This window comes from Phascolarctos cinereus, unplaced genomic scaffold (assembly GCF_003287225.1).
Source record: "Phascolarctos cinereus isolate Bilbo 61053 unplaced genomic scaffold, phaCin_HiC Scaffold_5;HRSCAF=322, whole genome shotgun sequence".
NCBI classification, from domain to species: Eukaryota; Metazoa; Chordata; class Mammalia; order Diprotodontia; family Phascolarctidae; genus Phascolarctos; species Phascolarctos cinereus.
This window is the reverse complement of record NW_027555958.1, coordinates 456,009,523-456,028,526: the sequence shown is the minus strand read 5'-3', so window position 1 is coordinate 456,028,526 and position 19,004 is coordinate 456,009,523. Positions and strand designations below refer to the sequence as shown.

Below are 19,004 nucleotides of genomic sequence, written 5' to 3'. Positions count from 1 at the left end.
TAGCAAATATTAGTACTGCATGTTTCTACAGAAAGTGAAACCAAGTGAAAGAGTTACTTTTCCAAAGATAAGTTGCAAGTCTAATTCGGAGCCAAAAAAAAAAAGAACTCATGTTCTAGATTACTGAAAGAGGAGCCAATTCTTTTGACCCACTTCTAGTAATCTGTCTACAGACCCACAACGTCTCCTTCTAGGGCTGCAGAGAACCCTCCTCCTGCTCACTGACCGCTACCTCCACTTTTGAGAACATGGAAAAGAGGCAGCTTCCAGATCAACACCCTCATGTAGTCAGAGGGGATTTGGAGTCAGAACACTCGAGTTCAGATTCTGCTTCAGATGTGTACCAGCTGTGTGACGTTAAGGAGGTCATGTAATGTCTCTGTGCCTCAGTTTTCTCATATGTAAAATAAAGAGGTTGGATTAGATGACCCTCCAGGATCCTAGGCTGAGAGATTTAGTATGAACCACTTAGCTGCAAACAATTCACCTAATTGGCTTTCTTTATCGGGAAAGGAAAGTTCCTATTTGCATAAACACCCGGGTTATGAGGAAAGAGTCTTGTCAATCTTAATGCACTTAATGCACTAATAATAATAATAATAATGGCTCTCTTTAAGGGCTAGGAGGTGTTTCACATGCACGAGTTTATTTGATCTTACAGCGTTGGGGAGATGTCTGCATTATTAACCAGTTCTAGCACTCTCCCCACAGACTCTGGTTTTATCACGGTAAACAGGCACAAGATGTTATTATGTCTAATAAGTTTTTCACAGCTAATAACCTCCTTCCAGGGCTCTCCAAATTCTTAGCCCCAGGTTCCATCTAAGAAAAGCGTGTTATTACTCAGGTTGCTGAGCCAAGAACAAATTTCACTGTGATTTTGCCCACGGTCACACAAGTTAAGTACGTGGTTGCCAAATGTGAGTTGGAACCTCTTTATGTAGGTGACATGAGATTAAAGTGAACACCAAGAGCAGTGTTGAAGGTGAAAAGAAATGATCAAAGGACAGCCTATGTACGACCTGTGTTGGGGGGAGAAGGGGAAGGAGGAGAGAGAGTCTGAGCCTGCCTTCTGAACCAAATCCCTTAAAAACTCTAGAATACCGTGAAAACTGTTCACCCTGAGCCTGGCCACAGTGTTTAACCCAGGGTTGCAGAAACCTGCATCCTTGAGGCCACATGTGGCCTTCTAGGTCCTTGGGTGCAGCCTTTTGACCAAGTCCAAGTTTTACAGCACAAATCCTTTTATTAAGTGGATTTGTTCCGTGAAGTTTGGATTCAAAGTGCTACACTTGAGGACTTAGAGGGCCACATGTGGCCTCGAGGCTGCAGACTCCCCATGCCTGGACTAGACGATCTCAAAGTCCCTTTTAGCTCCAGGGTCCAGTAGTATTTCTGCATAATGTAGTCTAGTAGGGGAGAAGAGGAGCTGCCTTGGAAATACTGGAAGGGTTGCTTGTGTTATAGAAGAGGAGGAGAGTGTTGGGCTTACAAAAAATACCCAAAGGGTAGAACTAGAAACATAGGGTAAAAGAAAGTCATGTTTTTGCTGGATGCAAGGGAAAATGTCCTAAAAACTAAAACTAGCCCAAAGTGGAGTAGGTTACCACTTTATGAGGCAGCAAGTTTCTTGTCCCTGGAGATGTTCAAAGAGAGACTGGATGCTATTAGTAATGTTGGGGGTGGCTGACAGAGGGAAAGTGGTTATTGTATCAGGTACAGGCAGGGCCCTAACTAGAAATTCCAACACTTGGCCATGGGAGGCCCTAATAGATGAGGGCTCTTATGTATGGAGATCTTAAGGAGCTGGTAGGCCAAGGTTTTTTAAATGGGGCAGGTGTTGGGGTAGAGAAAATGACTGTAAATCATGTATGTATTAGGAAGGAAGGAGAGTGACCTAGGAGAAAATGCTGAATGAAGATGGCAGAAGATGGCTCTGAGGGAACAGTGGGGAGCATACCAATGGTTCTTCCTGGCACTAGGTGTCAAGGGACTAAAGGTGAAGAATTAAGCCTTGGAAAGGATGCCAAGAGAGGTAATGTCTTTAGGAGAAAAGTAGGCTTCAATTAGCATCAAAAGAGAAAGAAAGAAAGAAAGAAAGAAAGAAAGAAAGAAAGAAAGAAAGAAAGAAAGAAAGAAAGAAAGAAAGAAAGAAAGAAAGAAAGAAAGAGGAAGAGATTTAGGATGAAGGGGAGTTTGTTAATAGTAGAGGAGGGCTCCAGAGGGTGCAAATACTGGACAAAGCTAGGCCTGAGCTGGATAAGGGTAAGAATGTGAGGAAAGGGATTTCAAAGATAAAATGAAGGCAGATGGTCCTGAAAGAGACAATCCGACCACTTGGCAATCTTGAAGGGAGGAAAGGCAGCTTGTCTCCTTCCTTTCCTGCTCTAACTTTGCTTGCCTTGGGCAGTGGTGGAGTGCCATATCCAGTCAGAGACTGCCAGGCACCAAAGTGTGGGGAAGGTGGTCTCTCTAGATCATATTCTGGATGATGCAACACCCCACCCAAGATGTCCGTGCCTAAGGCAAAGTCCTAGACGCCATCCCCTGGTTGTGGCTCTGGATATAGGGTAGACCATATGACCTCTGGGATATCTTCCGGCCTCCAAGATTCTATGATTCTGTGAAAGTATGTTATTTTTCTTAATATCTAGAAGTAATTAGAGATGTGTGCTAATTACCTATAATTTCCTAAATCGAACCTTTCCATAATTTTCTTTACTGTTTATTAGAATTTTAAAATATAAACATCAAGCATGACTATTGATACCCCAAAGCCCCAGTGCTTCCAATTTATCAGGTTCTGAAATGTTTTTCTGCTTTCACAAACAGGCCCCAAAATCTAGTAACACCCCTTGCATCCTCAAACAACTGCTTCTGACTCTTTAGTCACTTGAGCATCCGGTTCAAAAATGGCCTTCCTTGTTTTTTGCAGTCACTCGTGGCTGGACTCCAACCTCCCTCACAGACGACTTTTCTCTGCTTCTTTCTTTGCTTCCTCTTCTCAGCTGGGCATAGCTTCCTCTCCAAACTTACACATTTGCTACTGTTGAGTCTTCTGGGCTGTCTGAATTGATCGGCGGTGCCTCTGCAGCAACAGCTATCCCAGCTCATTGCAAAAGTTAGATGAAGACACATTATTTCTCCCTCCCCTCGTAAACGTTCTTTCCTTGTCATTAATTTCTTAACGTGGCCACTGAGTTCCTTAACACCACAAAAAGCTTGAGGCAATTCCTGTGAAAAATACAGCACAGAATAATATTGAATGTAATTATCTTTGTTACCTCTGTCTTCTGAGAGGGGTGGTGTGGTAGAAAATGCCCTGGACCCAGAGGCTCAGTTACTTGGCCACAGTCATACTGTCAGACGAGGGAGCAGAGCTCAGATCTGGAACCCAGATGCCTTGTCGCCCAGGTCCCCAGAAGCCCTGGGTTCAGCACTGTTTCCATTGTTCCATTCCACTTAGGTCCTGGCCTCTCATTTTCCTCAAGAAAATAATGACGGGGTTGAATTAGATGACCTCCAAGATCCTTTCTGCCTTTAAATTTGTGACCCAATGGCTGATAGGCGTGGAGTGTCCTCAAAATATACAGCATCCATTTTTGTTTAGGGAAACACTTGCCCCTTTGTTCTACGAGCTTAACATAAATGTATTTTCAGTTAAGCATCTTTTCATTGAGAACTCAGAAAGTAGATGCTATATATAGCAGTGCAATAAATGTTATATAACCCCATGTCATTAATCCAGATAGATCTTTAAAAAGTCAGACAAATCTTTTCTAGCAGTCACTCTTTGCTGAAAAAATATCTGAAAATAGATGAGTAATTTTGGGTGTTTGCTTTCCCATAACTAAGTCATAGGACTGCTTTTAGTCCAGAGCTTTGGCCTGACATCCTCCTGGCTCTTTACCTATACAGCCCCCACAGATAACAATCACCTTCATTTGTTTATGAAGAGCAGCCTTGTATAGTTTTATAGCCCAAATGGTAAATTAGCAAATAGATTTTGATAATTAGATAGCAGTGATTTGCAAATGAGGTTAGCAAATTACCTTGAGGCAGATAGGTAGCCCTGAATTTGGAGTCTGGAAAGAACTGAGTTCAAATGCTGCCTCAGGTAGGCAGCTGTGTGACCTAGGACAAGTCACTTATTCTCTCTCACCCACAGTTTCCTCCTCTGTAAAACAGGGCTGATAATAATAGCTCTTACCTTACTGGGTTGTTGGGGCTCAAATAACAAATATGCTTTGCAAACTTTAAACATAAATATATTTACATACATATATAAATGTAGTTGTATAAATGCTAGCTATGATCACCAACAACTTGAGTCTCTATAGAAACACAAGGGTCCTTAGCCTTGTCAGAAGTAGGAAAAAATCCTAACAGGGAAGCAAAGGGGAATTCCTGGATGTTGGTCAAAATAGGGGCGATGGAGAGACACATAGTAGGTGTAAATAAGTTGTCCCAATTTTGTTATTATTATTATTATTATTATTGTTGTTGTTACCAATAATGACTTGAATTGCAGAAGAAGAATAAAAACAAAAAGAATTGATAAAAAAGAGTGAAAGATAACAGTTGGGTAAGGTGACCCCTGCATCGATATATGCACAAACTATTAAACAACCCAACTGGAGACCTCTAGAACATGAACCCTTTGGGAAGGCTTAGGAGAAGACATGAAATGGGCAAGAATCTAACATGACGAGCTGAGGATGAGTTCAGATTTGCACTGGGGAAGGTGGTACCCTTATAGTTGACACCACTAACCCTTTAAATTATAGAGTTTTAGGATAGAAGTAGTAGGAAGTTGATGGAAGATTAGGGGTAAGTTTCTGGGTAAGATGATAAATGTGAGGGGGAAACTCCATGTTAAGAGCAGAAATTGATTAATTTATTCTGCAGGTATTTATTTAAAGTGCAGGAATCAGAAGCCTGGGGAATATTGGTAGAGGAAGAGGCTGGAGTTGGGGTGATGGGAATTGGGGCTGGGGTTGAGAGAGGGTGGAAGATAGAGGGAGCTAGCAAGGAAAGTGGAGAAAGGTAGGGAAAGCAAAGTTTTTCAAAAGGAAGAAAGTTCATCTTTAAGCTAGCAAAAAATAAGAATGGGGGGTTGTTGGGGTGAGCAAAAAGGAGAGATCAAAGAGCCAGAGTTCAGTCAGGGTTGGGAATTTTCAGAGCTTTTTCTTTTGGAGAGGGAGGGCAGGGAGAGGTAGATTCAGTTTGTGTTTGGGGAATTGTCAGGATAGGAGGATTTTAAGCAAGTTGGACCAGATTTATATGCGATGAACAGAATCCCTGATGTTTCTAGTGTTATTTGTCTAGAAGTGAGATCCCAGTTGAAATCTCAAGGCCTTTGCTTTAGGGATGGGGGCTTCAGTCCAGACTGCCTTCTGCCTACATCAGCTGCTGATGTCCTCTTCCATCTCTCTCTACTCTTATATTCTGTATCTCCCCAACAGAATGTAAGCTCCAAGAGGGCAGGCAGGGGACTTCCATTTTTTGTTTTAGCATCCTCAGCACACAGCTGAAGGTCTGGTCTATCAATAAATGCTTGTTGATTGAATGACTGATTGTTACGGGGAATCCAGCCAGTTTGGAGGATTAAATCAGGTTGAGAATATTTCTGTTATTTCATTCAAGTTGGGTAAAGTTTCCATCAATTTTGGGGGGCTTCAGTCAAAGGCCAGGCTTTCAAATCGGAATGGAGGTATTCAGGTGGTCAGCCTTTGGGGTGACTCTATTTGAATGGGGGTATTCAGGCAGTCAACCCTTTGGGGTGACTCTATCAGATGGGGGTATTCAGGTGGTCAGTCTTCCGGCTCTATCAGAGTGGGGATATTTAGGCGGTCGGCTTTGGGGCCACTATCAGAATGGGGGTATTCAGGTGGTGGGCCTTTGGGGTGACTCTATCAGAATGGGGGTATTCAGGCGGTCGGCCTTTGGGGTGACTCTATCAGAATGGGGGTATTCAGGCGGTCGGCCTTTGGGGTGACTATCAGAAGGGGGGGGCCGTTCAGTCGGCCAAGCTTAGGAGGCATTTCAGTCAGAATTTGGGGTGACACGATCAGGACGGGCCGCTGTAGTCAGAACTGGGGGGGATTCGGCCTAAGTCTCGACCAGCCCTTGGAGTGACTATCGGAACGGGGGGCCTTTGGCGGCCTGGCTCGTGGTTTCGGGGGCGCTCCCGAGACAGTGAGGGGCCCCTAGACGTCAGGGTTAATTTACTGGGCTCGCCAGCTGGGGGGGCGGGGCGGGGCGCCCAGGCCCCTCCCAGGTCACGTGAGAGGGGCGCTCTGCGGCGGCTCCCTCGTCCCCTCCCCCGCCCCTCCCCGGAAGGAGCGCCTTCCGGGAGCGGCGCAGGGCGGAGGGCAACATGGCCGCGCTCCGCCGCGCCTGAGCCCAGCGAGCCCTGCCAGCGCGCGCCGGCAGCCTCGGCCTGAGCAGCCTCAGCCTCGCTCTGGCCCCGCGGCGGCGGCGGCGGCGGCGGCAGCGGGAGCGTCGGGCGGGCGCGCGCAGGGCGCGGGGGCGCGCGCGGCCCCGGGAGCAGGCGGCGGCGGCTGGAGCGGCGGCGGCGGCGGCGGCCTGAGCGGCCCCGGCCCGGCCCGGCCATGGAGACGGAGGAGGAGCAGCACATGACGACGCTGCTGTGCATGGGCTTCTCGGAGCCCGGCGCCATCCGCCGGGCCCTGCACCTGGCCAAGAACGACATCAACGAAGCCGTGGCGCTGCTCACCCACGAGCGCCCGGGCCTCGACTACGGCTCCTACGAGTCCATGGACAGCGGCGGCCCCGGGGGGCTCGGGCCCGGCGGCGGCGGCCCGGGGGGGCTCGGGCCCGGGCCCGGCGGCGGCGGCGGCCCGCGCGGCGACGGCGGCGGGGACGGCCACGACCCGGGCCGTAGCGGGCCCGCGGGCGGCGGCGGCGGCGGGGGCGGCTTCGATCCCCCGCCCGCCTACCACGAGGTCGTGGAGACCGAGGTGAGGGCCCCCGGGCCCGGCGGGGGGCGCTCCGACCCCGGGGCACGTGGGCGCGCGGGGAAGGGGCTGGGGGCCGGCCTGCACGCGGAGCGGAGGGGGAGGGGCGGGGGTCCGGCCGCTGGCGGAGCTGGACCCTGGGGAGGGGGCGGGCAGGGGCCGGGCTGGAGTCGGGGAGGGGCTGGGTGTGAGCCGGGACCCCGGACCGGGCCGTCGCTGGAGGTGACCCGGCCAACGATGGACGGGCCTGGGCCGGGCACTCTTGTGCTGGGTGCCCAGGAGAGCAAGGGGACGGACTGGTCAAGGGCTCTGGGGATGGAGGGATGGAGGGAGCCCGGCTGGGCTCCAGGGCACAGGACCGCCACCGAGGCCTGGCTCTGGTCAAGGACTCTGGCGACCTACGGAAAGTGGGGTGGGGCAGATCTAGGCCTCTGGGCACTCGCAGAGGGGTGGTCTGGTTAAAGGTGGAGGGGCGTTGTGTTCTAGGTTGGGGCTGGTCAGGGTCTCTGGTCAGAGATGGGGAGTGAGTCTGGACAAAAGATGGACGGTGAGGCTGTACTTAAGAGTCCGCATGGAAGGAGAACTAGTGGGAGTGAGGGAGGAGGGGTCTGCGCTTAGCAGTGGAGGAAGAAGCCGGGCTGCTGAGCGGGGTGGGGGGCCTGGGTCTCATCAGGGATGAGGAAGACAGCAGGCAGAAGCCTGGTGGTTCTGGGCTTGGTCACAGACGGAGGGGCCTGGACGAGGGTCATTCCAGTGCAGACCTCAGCGGGCATCAGAGCGTGCAGAGAGCCTTGTGTTTGCGATCAAAGACGTTGGTTTGAGGCTCCATCTGTGACCTTGGGCAGGACACACACACTTCTGGACGTGGCCTCTGAAACCAGGAGGGTGGAAGAAGGATCTCTAAGACTCCTTCCATACTCAGATTCCCTGGGCTGCTGAGGTCGCCGAGCGGAGGGCTTCACAGGGCTGAAGAGAGAAGGACTAGAGGCTTTCTGAGTTTGGACTAGGCCAGAGTCAGAGGTCAGTTTTGGGCCTGGGCAGGGGGACTAGGACTGGTCAAGTCAGAGATGTGGAGGTTCTGGACCTCCATTGGGTCACCCAGCAGAGGTCGGGCCAGTGAAACCTGCCGGACCCGTCCTCGTACCCGACGCCTGTGACAGGGCTAGCTGTGGCTTTGGGTTCTGTCAGTGATAGCTGGTTAGTCCACGGGGCAGCAACCTTTATTTATGTCATGTAAAGAGCATCGGGCTTAAAATCGGAAAATCTTCCTTCGAATTGTCGTTCACCTGCTTAATGCATTGTGTGACCTTGGAGAAATCACTTCTGAGAAGGTTGGAAATGCCTGGGGTTGGAGGGCTCTGACTGGCTGTGGCCTGAGTCAGGGCCAGAATCAGACGGAAAGGACTGGGTTTGTCGTCAGAGAACCTTTGTTCAAGCCCCTGTTCTCCTTGACTGACTGATCTTGGGCAAGTGGAGAGGGGAGAAAAGAGAAGGGAGGGGGAGTGAACACATCTAGCTTTTGCTGTGTGCCAGGTGCTTTACAAATACCATCTTGTTTGATCCTCAGGATAGCCCTGGGACTAAGGGCTATAATGATCCCCATTTTACAGGTGAGGACATTGAGGCAGAAGTTCAGTGATTTGCCCAGGGCTACACAGCTAGTAAGTGTCTAAGGCTGGTTTGAACTAAGGTCTGCCGGGCCTCGGGCTCTATCCTGTCTACCACCTAGTGGCCCCTAGGCGGTCATAGAAGTTGCATAACTTCTCTGGGCTTCCATTTCTGGGACCACTTCTAAGCTTCTCTTCCAGCCCTGCATCCCATGATGCTGTCCTGCTCCTGTGGGTTGGAGTCTGCTTAGGGCAGGGTGGGCCTGTGGTCTCCTAAGGTCTGGGAGGGCCTTTCTGGCCTGAGATGGGGTTAGGGTGGGGAGGACTGACCAAGGCACGGGGATTTGGGAGTGGGACTGCGACTGGACTGGAGTTTGGATCCAGTTGCAGCTAGGGAAAGGGATGCCTGGCCGTCCTAAAGTGGTGGAAGAGGCAGAATCTGACTTGGCGTGTGGTCAAGGAAGGAGGTGGAGGGAGTATCACACAAGACGTCTTCTCTGGTACTTTGGGCAAGATTGAGGTTCTGGAAAAGTCAGACCATCTGGATTGGGTGTGCCTGGAGAGAAGGGGTCTGTTATGTTCTAGGAGAAAAAGGCAGGACTTTGCTTCATAGAAGTAGAAAGATGGTTAAAGAGAAGAGAAGGTTTGGTTCTTATTAGCAACTGTCTGAAATCCCCACAAAAGAAACCTGTTAGGATAGCCCTGGCTTCAAATCCAAGGCCTGAGCTTGTTGGTAATGTGGAGCAGAGAGATTTTGTGATGACTTCTAATGATGCTCACCTTTAAGGGTTTGGAGCTCGAGTGTTGTTAGTTAATGCTGCCATAGTTCTCTTTTTGGAGAGGAAATCTGGAAGGGCAGTGGCAGTTCAATAACTGTTCATTACCTTTGTTTGGCAAAAAATTTCTTAGCTCCAAACTTTGTGACATAGGGTAGAGTGCTGGCCCTGGAGTCAGGAAGGCTGAGTTCAGATCTGTCCTAGATATATGACCCTGGACGAGTCACTTAACCCCTTTCTGCCTCACTTTCCTCAGCTGTATTGTGCGCTTCCTAATAGCACTTACCTTGAAGGGTTGTTGTGAAGAGCAAATGAAATAACATTCGTAAAGCGCTTACTTAGTGCAGCACCTGGCACTTAATAAATGCTTATTCTCTTCCCCCCTTCACAGCCAACATATTACCCTGTTTTACATTTTTAGCTTAATATGACTACTCTTTGACAAGCATGAGAAACTAATTCTATAGATTAATGCTGAGGCAGATTGTTGAGATTCTTAATTTGGGGACTTTTTAAACTTCTTTACTTTTATATACTATACTTTTAAAAACATAATTGAAAGTCACCAACCTGAGTAGTAATTATTCTCTCCCCTAATTTTTTCAGAGTTGAAATTTCAAAACCAGATTTTTTTTTGAAAGAATGTACTTGTGGAGCCTGAGTAAATATGCAGTTTGCTAAAACAAGAAATGCCTTTTGTGACAGACTCACCTTTTCTTTTACCACGTCTTTTAATTCCCGTTCTTTCAGTACCTCAGGGATCGATGATTTCATTTCTGTAGGTGTTCTCCAACCATAGATTGCAGTCCTTTCACGGTTTAATCAGTCCTCCCTCCTTGTCCTGCTCACCTCACCTGGTGGGTCTGGTCAGGCCTCAAGCAGCAGGTAGCTTGTTCCAAGGGTCACACTTGTGAAGCCTTTAATGTGTTTCACCTTCACTAGTAATTTGCTGGTGTTTTTGTTCTTTAAATTTGTTCTTTTCTTTTTAAAAAATCATGAACGTAAACCTTGCCAGAATTCACATTTCAGTATACAGAAAACAGAAAAGAGAGACTGTACAGGAATCTGCTAACTTGAATTGCATAGTTGAGTGGTTTTTAATGACCATATATTCGGTTTGACACAGTAGTAAACAAGCCTCTGCTTCCTCATCTTGTGTGTTCCATGTTGAACATCCTCCTGCTCTTTTCTGTGTATTTTTAAATGTTTCCTTGATGCTGTTTTTCACTGGTTCAAGCTCCCAGTATCCCCTCCAGTCCATGATGGGGCATCCAGGCAAGGCTTTAACAGAAGTTAATTCTCCTTCAGTCTTGAAAAATCGGTTATGATTTTCTGTGATAGATTAACTTTAGCTTGTTACCGGTGTTACTTAATCCATTTAAAAGTGTGTGTGTGTGTGTGTGTGTATAAATCAAATGAATTTCCCACCTACAGCTTTGAATGCCAGGCTGACGAGTTTGGACTTGATCCTTGGGGAAGCCATGTGTCAGGCTGTTGGTATTTGCTCCCTGTGGGTAGAGAAATAGGGCTAGGCTGAGAGAGGCAGGTTTAATTCTTCCATGGGAGTGGGAGTTGGGGACAGCTCAGAGCTGAGTGCAGAGGGACCCACAGGTGCTGCTGACTGTGGCTAGCTCCTCAGTGAGTGGAGGTGAGCCATTAGGGAAGTGACAGTGACATCTGCGTTTTAGGACAGTCATCCGGCAGGGTGGACTGGAGGCAGGAGGAGGCCAGAGAGAAAATGACTTTAGTTCCAGTATTAGGCGATGAGTCCCTACAGTTAGAATAGCTCCAGAGGAGAGAGGTCACCCGGCTAGTCATCTTTACAACAGTTCACAGTTACATGACACTCTTCTCACCGCAGCCCTGTGACATGGGGAAGCCCACTGTCACTGCTGGTAGTAGGGAGTAGAGTTAAGAGTTGACCTTGGGTCTTCTGATTCCAGATCTGATACTCTTTCCTAATACAGGGAGTCCACCACTTCCTTAGGGACCCCCATGTACAAAAGAGACAAAGGACATGCTAACAACGACCTCCTACTATGTGCCAGGCACCATGCTAAGACTTTCTACAACTGTGTCATTTGATCTTGGGACATTGGTGCTGTTATTGTCCTCATTGTACAGATGAGGAAACTGAGGCAAACAGATTCAGTGACTTACCTAAGGGTCTTATAGCTAGAAAGTGTCTAAGGTTCGATTTGAACTCAGGTCTTCCTGGCTCCAGTCCCAATGTCCTGTGCACTGTGCTTAGTATATGACCTGTCCTTTTTGTTTCTGTAAATGCGTGATATTTTATTCAAAACCACTTAAACTATATACCATCAAGTGTAAACCTGAAGTGATTGTGTCCAAAACAAAAAGTCCAACCCACTAAACCAAAGAGTGATTAAGTAGAATCAGAATTAATATGATTTTTTTCTTTTTTGGCCAAAAGGGATCTAAAGGATGACCAGGTCCAACTTCTTCATTTTAGAGTTGAGAAGATCAAGGACCGGAGAGGGGAAACCAGGTCCCCTCCTGTTTATTAAGTGCTTGCCGTGTGCCGGGCACCGATACAGATTCAGTTCTGGCCCTTGTGGGGGAACATAACACATAAAAAGGAGACCAGAAAGAGGGCTGTTAGGGAGGGGGAGGGCAGTTGGGGGGAGAACATCATCAGTGGGACCCAAAGAGCAATGAAGGCATGGCTGGTCACGAGGAAGGGCTCTTCTTACTATGTTAGAGATTGGTGCCTTAGGCTTCACATAGCTTCTTACTGTGAAATGCCCCTCTGTTTCTGCTAGTACCCAAGCAGCTGCTTGAGTAAGTCAGTCTGGTATGATTTGAGGCTTTGTTTTAGACAGTAAGTATCTGGAAGTTAAATCTTCACTTTATTGAGGCCAGAATAACTGCATACATTTGTCAGAGAGTCAAAATTCCGTATCCTACGTCCCCATAACTGTGATCTCCTTGACCTGGTCTTCCATCTGGTGAAGATCTCAGCTCGTACCAGTGAGCCTTTGTAGGGCTTGCTGTGTCTAGGGTGCCAGGGGAACTCTCACTGTCACTGCAGGGCTCCTGATTTCTTCTGTCCATCAGCCTGCTTTCTCCTGTGTGTGTGATACTCATTTTTAATTCTTTGGAGATGACTGTGTTCCATGTCTTAATACATTCGTGACAGGCTAGATTGGTATCCTCAATCTTAGTGATTAAGATGAAGGTTTTAATGAATGCATTGTACGTATCAGGAAGGAAATGCTGTAATGAGGATATTGACGAGATAAATTTCTACCCAATTTTCCTACATTTTGTAGTGTTTGTTTGTAGTGCTGATATATATAACAGCAGTAGTCATTCACACTCCCAAGTGTGTTATCAGTGATAATGGGTTATATCTTATTATTTTTATTAAAATCCTTTGTAACGTGCTATTTTTAAAAATTGATGTTTTGCTTTTGTGTTACGTTTAGTTTGCAAGAGGTCTTCTATGACAAAGTGAAACAGTTAAGCAAAACTAATAATAGAGGGAACTTATCTGAAAGTTCATGCGACATTTCACATCTGTAGTACCCCCTTCCCACCTCACTGTTTAAAAAAGGTTAACAGAAACCTATTTTTTTTTCCACCACCACTACCACCCCATTGAACAAAAAAAGAAAAAGAATTATTTTAACAATGTCTCATTCTACAGCCTAAAGCAATCCTCTTTAGGTCATGGATGACCTTTGGTAGGTATAGGCTTAGCTCCCTGGAATTAGCTTTTTTGTTTTGTTTTTGTTTTTGTTAGGCAGTGGGGTTAAGTGACTTGCCCAGAGTCACACAGCTAGTAAGTGTTATGTGTCTGAGGCTGTATTTGAACTCAGGTCCTCCTAACTCCAGGGCCGGTGCTCTATCCACTGTGCCACCTAGCTGCCCCTGGAATTATCAGTGGTCACCATATTGACCATAGTTCTTACAGCTTTCAAAGTAGTTGGTTTTTTTTTTTACAGTGTTATACAAATTGATCTGTTTTGATCATTTCATTCTTTATTAATTTACAATAGTCCTTAAAATTGTTTATTTTTCTACTATTGGCGTTGTAGTATAAATTGCTCTTCTGTTTCTGCTCACTTCGCTCTTGCATCATTTCATACGAGTCTTTCCATGTTGCTTTGAAATCATCTAATTCCCCATTTCTCGTGCACAGTAGTGTTTCATCACAATCATACAGCACAGCTGACTCCGCTATTCCTAAATTTTTGGAGAGGCTCACAAGCTTATTTCTTTAACTTCATACTTACATTCTGTTAACTCATTACTTAAAAGTATTCATTTGGTATTATGAGAATTTATGCTTTGGGGTATTACTTTGCAGTGATTTTCATCTGCATATATTTTATATTTCTCCCCAGGTCATACAATCCTGGAGTCAGGGCTTCATTTTCTGTTTCTTTTTTATTTACCCCCCAGTTACAATTAATGACTTGGTGAAAGCTTGATATCCATGTAAAGTTAGAAGCAGACTTCAGCACAGTGTGTTTTGAGGGGTAGGGAACATTTATTAAGCACCATTAGATGCTAGGCACTGTGCTGAGCTCTTTACGTTCGATCCTCGCAACAACCCCGGGAGGTAGGCACTGTTATTATTTCCCTTTACAGTTGAGGAAACTGAGGCAGGAAGCAGTGGAGCAACTTGCTCAGGCTTACTCAGGTAGTCAAAGCTCAGGTCATCCTGACTCTAGGCCTGGTGCTCTGTCCACTGCGCTACCAGCTACCTCTATGTAAGGAAGGATTTCTGACATTGAGAGCTATCCAGAAATGAAATGATCTGTTTTAAGGTAATGGGTTTCTTGTCAGGGGAAGGATGGGTAGTCATCTAAAAATGGAGACTTTTTTGTTATTTAGGATGTTGTAGAATGAGAATCCCAGAATTGAAGAATTTAAGAGGCGGAAGGGACCAGCAGCCATGCAGTCCAATTAGTAGGGAAAGCAAGAATCCTTTTCCCGCCCCCGCTGAGAGACCTCAGGCAGTCCTGCCTGTGGGGTCCTGGGCAGGTCACTTACTCCCTCTGTGTCCCAGAGGGGATGGGACTCTGTGGCTTCCCCCTCCCCGTCTCAGATCCTGTGAGTCTTTGACCTCCCGTGATCTTCCAAGACCATCTGTCCCACTTTTGCATCGTTCTGAAGTCTAACCCTCTTCCGTGTAACACACCTTTTAATCCTAAAAGACAGCTGGTGTATTCCCTTGTATCCCTTGCCCCGCCCCCCTCTGCATTGCAGGCATGGCAAACTGAAAAAATTGAACCTTCTGTGTTTGCCCAGGTACTGCAGTGGACCAGAAAGCAGCAGCATGCTGTGCGTTGGTCTGTGGATGTTGCCTCCACTGTTTGAGTCCCAGCACCTCTGGGGACTAGGGCAGCTGCTGCCGCTCTCAGAATTGGGCAGCGAAACCGGCTCTTAGACAGCAGACATCTTTTCTAAATGAACTAGGAGAGCTTGAACCCCATCAGCACAGCCATGAAGGGGGCGGGGGCTCTTCTGTACCGTAGTGAGGCATCAGAGGAGGATGTCAGTGGAGAGCAGTGCTCTCCAGTAATGTGTGTATGTCTGTATGGAGCTGTGTGCGCGCGCACACACACACGCACACACACATACACACACGCACACACGCACGCACATACATTCTTCTGGGGGAAAATGAATGCAGATAAAATCTCTGGTTAGACAGTGAGTGTTTTGCTACTTATTTTATGATTTTTGCTCGTTGTCAGACATTAGGTACTAGGGCCCCGTCTCTCTGCTCCCTGATTTCATTCAGCCCACTGAGACTCACTTCAGGGATTAGGGATTCCCACAGTGATCTCACTGCTGCTCCGCTCGGGTGTTGAACGCAGTGCTCCTTAGGTCAGTCCCTCTTGCTGCACAGAAGCCCCTTCCTTTCTTAGCCGAAGCAGAGATGGCTGAGAATTTAATCTCTTGAAAACCTAGAGTATGTAATGCCTAGCGACGACAATAATAGCTAGCATTCATGGAGGTTATGAGATTTACAGAACATTCTACATCTGCTATCTTATTTGATCCTGTAGTATTTTGTGGAAAGCTTAGAAAGTTACTGTGGAGAGACCTTATTGCAAAGCACATTTATTTCTAGCTTGTTATGGTGTATGTGTATCTAAATGGCTTTAAAGTAGATTTTGTGGAACAGGGTTTCATATGAATAAAAGAAGGAAATTTTAATGATGTAGGCCTATAGACAGCAAAATTCACTAGAAAAATGACTTTAGTATTACTTAGGCAAGCTTTTAAGCAGTAAGCATTCTTAAACCTTACAGTATGCCAGGCAGTGTGCTGAGTGTGAGCCTAAAAAGAGGCAAAAAAGGGGTCCCTGGCCCTTTGAATGGGGGAGACAATGTGTGAACAGCATGCAGCATGGTTTGAGTCAAATCTCAGAGGGCTGGCCAGAGTCTGAACTAAACCCGGAGGCAGAGTGTCACTCATGGGGCTGGAACCAAGAGGGCCAGAGCTAGGCTTACGTGTTGAGCGGGACAAGCAGGGTGTTGTATTTGCTGGGGGCCTGGTGGGGGGGGCAGGTTTGGGGCTGAGGAGACTCTGGGAAATGGGCTGGAGGGGGTCTCTGTATTCTTAACTTAGGTGTAGAATATGAATGCCTTGTGAACAGCAGGGCCTGTTCTTGATTTTCTCTCTGTTTCTCCAGTGCCCACATAAGGCTTGTCGGCTTAGATTGGATGTGCTGGGCAAGTCTCTTTCCACTCTGGATTGTCCCTGATCACCAAGTAGCTCCTCTCTTTATGGCTGTACCCCAGAGTCTCATGTAGCTGGCTGCTTTGAGAAGAGAGTGAAAATGAATCGAAGTTACATGTGAAGGAAGTGGTTTTCCTTTGCACGTTCTTGTGTAGTGTAATGAATTAGTTCTGGTTTTAGATGTTGGCTGGCACATCCCTTCTCTAGAGCTCAGTTTCCTCCTTTGTAAAATGAAGGGGTTGAACTTAATGAAGTCTAAATGACCTTTTTGGTATGAACTAATGATGTTAATGCCAGTGATCACAACCAAACACTTAAGGGCCTCCTAGGTACCAGACGCTGGGCTAAGCATTTAGAATACAAAGGCAAGAATGAGAAGTCTTTCCTCTCAAGTTGCTGATATTGTATATTTAGGGGTATGTACAAAATACATGTGAGGCAGAAACCACTGGGATTTGGGGAGGGGGGTGCTGAGAAGAGAGCTTGGGCTGGGAAGAAAACTCGAGATTCTGGGAGTTGGGAGAAGGAGATGCTTCCATGCCTAGGAACAGCTTTGTTAAGGTGTGGAGGCCCTGAACTTGAGGGAGCAGGGTCTGATGCGAGACCAGCTATGGAGGAGGGCTGAGTGACCTCATATGTAGCTGTGTTTAGTGCATCAGCATTTTGGGCTTACTCATTCTTTGAGGAGTTACCAGGTGCAGAGATTGTGCTGCAATGATGTCCCAATTGACTGGTCAGACTTCAGTTATCTAGCTCGGTGTGCTGAGAAGCTGGAAGTAAGAGTGGCGGGGGAAAGAACAGGTTTCTGAACAAAGTAATGGTCACAGTATCCAGACTCAAGCAGAGTGAGGCCCTTCACCTTTGTTGTGTCCTGGACCTCTTTGGCTGCCACTCTGGTGAAACATATGGGCACTTGCTCATAATATACTTTAAATGCCTAAAATAAAACAGATTACAAGGAATATTAGTTATCCTGAAATAAAGTTATCAAAATACCAAGAAAAACAAGTTTGCAGATTGTAAAAGTTGGAATGCTCTCTACTGTTGTAGAGAAAAAACACTCGTCAACCTCCTGTTCTGTTTGCCTGACGCACAGCAGATAAGATGCAGCAACAGACTGAAGGCAGCAGATAATGCATGGCACATAAGCGTAAAGTCCAGGAACAGTTCTTCTAACGCCTCAGAAAAGGTATATTTAGAAAAGTAGGGATTAATATTCCTGATGGGGAATTGCTTCCTGAGTGTGTTAGGAGATGTCCGGAGCGCCACCCTCCCCCCCCCGCCCCCCAACACATGAACAAGCTTAATAAGCAAAGGCTTCCAACATGGATGGGCACCATGTATTCATTGCAAGGCAGAGGCTGCCTAGATTAAGAAAGTACACAGTCATTGAAAAGTTCCTAAATTCCTCATAACTTAGTTTCAGTATATATTTTCTCAGGAGGTTCTTAATACGCCTGCTAATGCAAGCAGGGGCTGTGATATTCAGAAAGAAGCCTTCTGCTCAAAGGTTTGGAGCCATAGGTGAAGAGTCGTGTTTCCCAGGTGATTCCATGAACTTGAGGTGTTGTGCTTAGAGAATAGATAATTGTGATGCTAACATGGTTAAATCCGAAACTATCAAAAATATTCTTGGGGAATTAAAAAAAATAAAAATATGGTTAAATTCTTTTCATTCCTATATCTAGGGTATCTTCTTTATCCTAGGGATACTTTGTATTCATATTTCTTTCTCCTTTCCCTGTCCCATCTCTGGCTCCCAAGTAGCATTTACAGGATCTTTTAATGCATTTAAAATTCAAAATGTTCCATGGCCAAAGAAGTTTGGGAAAACTTGTCTAGAAGTGAGACCTGAAGCTATCGTTGTGTTATAGCTCAGTACAATAATGAATGGGCATGGAGATGGCCACAGTACCGACACAGGGTTTTCGGCATAAGAAAGCATAACCCTTGTAATAAATAGGCATAATCATAGGAAACACAGTCCTGGGTCGGTCTTTCCTGAAAACATTTATCTTGTTCTGCATCTTGAACCATCTCCCTTCAGGAGATGGTCCTCTCACACCTGGGAAACCATTGCACTAATTGGAGTGCTTTAAGCCTTTCAAAGTGATTGGTCTGTTATTGTAAAAAAGTATTTTCTGGTTCACTCTGCATCACTTCATGCAAGTCTTGGCAGGTTTCTCTAAAGCCATCTCTTTCATCTTTTCTTAGGGCACAGTAGTATTCCGTTATATTTAAGCCATTCCCTTATCCATGGGTAACCTTTGAGATGATAATAGAAATAATAATAATAGTTAACATTTATATAGTGCTTACTGTGTGCCAGGCAACTGTGCTAAGCACTTTACAATTATTATCTCATTGAGATGTAGGTGCTGCTGTTATCACCATTTTCCAGATGAGGAAGCTGAGACAAATAGAGGTTAAGTGACTTGCCCAGGGTTACAGTTAGGAAGTGTCTGAGGCTGGATTTGAACTCAGGTCTTTGTGACTGAAGCCAGCACTTCATCCACTGTGTCACCAAGTTTCCAATTCTTAGCCGTTACAAAAATGACTTTTCGTTTTTCTTTAACCTCTTTGAGGTTTAGGCCTATTGATGTTGTTGGATCAAATAAAGAGCGTGCACAATTTAGTAACTGTTGGGGCATATTTCTAAAATGCTTTCCTGAACAGCTGGACCAGTTCATCATTCTGCCAACAGTGTACAAATGTGCCTTTCGGGTTTTTTTTTTAAAAAAGCCTCTCCAGTCTTTGTCGCGTTTGTCAATCTTATGGGTATGAGGCGGAACCTCAGAGTGGCTTTGAGTTGCATTTCTCTAATTATCAGTTTGGGGGAGCATTTTTTCCATAAGGCTGTTGATAGCTTAGATTGCTTTCTTTGAAAACTGCCTGTTCGTATCTTGTGCCCATTTGTCATT

General features: G+C 46.4%; 1 protein-coding gene across 1 annotated transcript in view; it reads left to right on the top strand.

Moving 5' to 3' along the window:
- The first annotated feature begins 6,555 nt into the window (after positions 1-6,555).
- The window catches only part of USP24 (ubiquitin specific peptidase 24), a 157,835-nt gene continuing 145,386 nt past the window's right edge, over positions 6,556-19,004 (top strand). The window contains 1 exon segment of the mRNA XM_020976911.2: positions 6,556-6,983. Coding sequence (XP_020832570.1) covers positions 6,615-6,983 — 369 coding nt within the window. The 5' untranslated portion in view covers positions 6,556-6,614.